The sequence below is a fragment of the Bison bison genome, unplaced genomic scaffold, assembly GCF_000754665.1.
Source record: "Bison bison bison isolate TAMUID 2011002044 unplaced genomic scaffold, Bison_UMD1.0 scf7180017854945, whole genome shotgun sequence".
NCBI lineage: Eukaryota > Metazoa > Chordata > Mammalia > Artiodactyla > Bovidae > Bison > Bison bison.
In genome coordinates this window covers 1-2,281 of record NW_011485518.1, presented here as the reverse complement: position 1 = coordinate 2,281, position 2,281 = coordinate 1, and the positions used below count along the sequence as shown (strand labels likewise).

General features: G+C 44.5%; 1 protein-coding gene across 1 annotated transcript in view; it reads right to left on the bottom strand.

Moving 5' to 3' along the window:
• Positions 1-1,867, bottom strand: part of TBX22 (T-box 22) — a gene marked incomplete at its 5' end in the record, with an annotated part of 5,793 nt that extends 3,926 nt beyond the window's left edge. Inside the window, 3 exons of the mRNA XM_010857733.1 lie at positions 201-265; positions 655-819; positions 1,693-1,867. Of these exons, the coding sequence (XP_010856035.1) occupies positions 201-265; positions 655-819; positions 1,693-1,867 (405 nt within the window). The remainder of the gene's footprint in view (positions 1-200; positions 266-654; positions 820-1,692) is intronic.
• Between the last annotated feature and the right edge of the window lie 414 nt (positions 1,868-2,281).

Below are 2,281 nucleotides of genomic sequence, written 5' to 3'. Positions count from 1 at the left end.
TAGAATAAATAATACCTTAAAAGTGGGTTGGGGGGGTTGGGAGGAGGCAAGATTTTAGAGATAAAGTATCTAGGTTTCTTTCTTACTACCTACTAGTTACAAAATGCAGGGACTCTGGGCTTCTGAGCCACAGTTTCTTTAGCTGTAGTACTTGTGAAAAGGGCTATATAAATATTAGATGTGACTGTTATATTGCTTACCTGTTTCTTCCAGGATCTCTAAATCCTTTAGCAAAAGGATTCCTGTCTATTTTCAGTTTGGTTATCTAAGGATTCAGAAGAAAAAGAAAGATAAAGTCAGTGACCTCAGTAGAAAACACTGCCATTGTTGTTGTTGCTTTTAATGGTTACAACAACAGCAAAACCTTCCAAAGTGTAATATAGCGTGTTAAATAAACATTAAGCATATTGCTAAGTCAAATTTGGAATGTTTATCACCTTTCTCTCCTGGCATTCTTTGTCCTGCTCTTCTTTAACACAAGATCCACAAAACTCATAATCAAACTTGCCTTGATTACTAGCAATAAGACTATAGATTCTTTTTAATGGATTTCTTTTTAATTGTGGAAAATTGAATCCATATAGTACAACTTCACTCTGTCCCTAAAGCTTCTCCAGAGCCATTCCTGCTTGCCTGGGACCTAGTTGGCTTTACCTGCTGGTTTTGGTAAGCTGTCACCGTGGTGAATTCAGTTTCTTTAAAGGAGAATGTTTTAACCCCTACAGCAGGCAGAGACTGAATCCGGGACATGTCAACCCTGCTGTCTTGCTTCATCACGTGCACACGGGGCTTGTACTTGTGCATGGACTGCAGAATGATCTGGAGGAGAAATAATCAAATTCTGCCTAGTAATTGGCTTCCCCTCCCCTACACTGGTCCCCTCTCATCAGCACCCTGAAACTTCCCACACAAAAGTGAAGCTAAACCAGAAAGCCTAGGCTAACCCCACTTTTCTGTGCCATTTGGCACTAGACAGAGGTTCTCAGGTATAAGGGATTTCAGGAAATGGACACCACAGTGGCACCAGTAAGCAGTGGTTCCATTTCAAGTTGAGGTCTTTTCCTGCTTCCAAATGTGGGTGAGCATGTAATGTTCCCAAGTGTCATTGAGATCCAACTGCCTGCCATAAGTTCCCTGGGCTTATTTAACTGATGGGAAACTATTTGACCCTCCCTACCTCCTAAACCAAGAAGAATCCTTCTTCCTTTTGTGGCTAGCACAGTGTCAGGTCAGGCAGGCCAGAGGTGATGTGCACCTGGGAAGAAGGTTCAAGGTCTATGTGAGCTGAAAGGCCTTCCATGCAGGTGGGTTGTGGAGAAGACTTCCACCATACCATGAAACATAGAAGGTGCACCTCAGGGGAAGAGCCCACAGTGATTGCCAGGAAAGCTAAAGTGCCAGATTGCTCAGGTAAGAGTTCCCTTTCACTCTCACAACCAGACATCCTGGTTTAAACAAGTCACATTCAGCCCTCAAACTTCTCTTATTCACCATCTCCAACCCCCAGCATTCTCAGATGCCAAACAAAAGTCACAAGAGCTACTTTGGTCACTGGCCCAGAACTTGGACAGTTCCTGAAGACCACAACTAGCACACCTGGGGGACACCTTCTTGGCCTTTCCAAGGTGAACCTCCAGCTGACGCCTTGGCATCTTCCTCTTCTCCTTGGGACAAAGGATTGTGCACACTTACATGACCTTTGTCGTCCATCTCATTGTTAGTGAGTTTCACACGATCAAAGCTGATGATCTGGCGCATCCATGTCTCTCCTGAACAAGGTGAGTCTGGGTGAATATAGACCCTGGGAGTGATGCATGAGTGGTCTGTATTCCCAGCTATCATCCACTGGGAGCTGTGATAGATGTACCTGAAAATGAGTGGAGTGTGACTTTAGGCACTGGCCAAAGCCAGGAGTAGGGGCTGCTGTGAACTGGTTCTAAAGAACTTGGTCAAGTTTTGCCTGCTAATCTCAAAGTGAGTGGGAGTGTTCAGTAGCTCAGCTGTGTACCACTCTTTGTGATCCCATGGACTGTAGCCCACCAAACTTCTTTGTCTGTGGAATTTTCCAGGCAAGAATATTGGAGTGGGTTGTCATTTCCTTCTTCAGGGTCTCTTCCCAACCCAGGGATGGAACCCACATCTCCGTGTCTCCTGAATTGCAGAGGGTTTCTTTACCACTGGGCTGCTGGATTTAACATGATTTCCAGACAGCATCCAGGGATAGAAAACAAACTGTATATAAGCATATGTCATTAAAATGCTGCAAAGTGCCAGGGCAAGT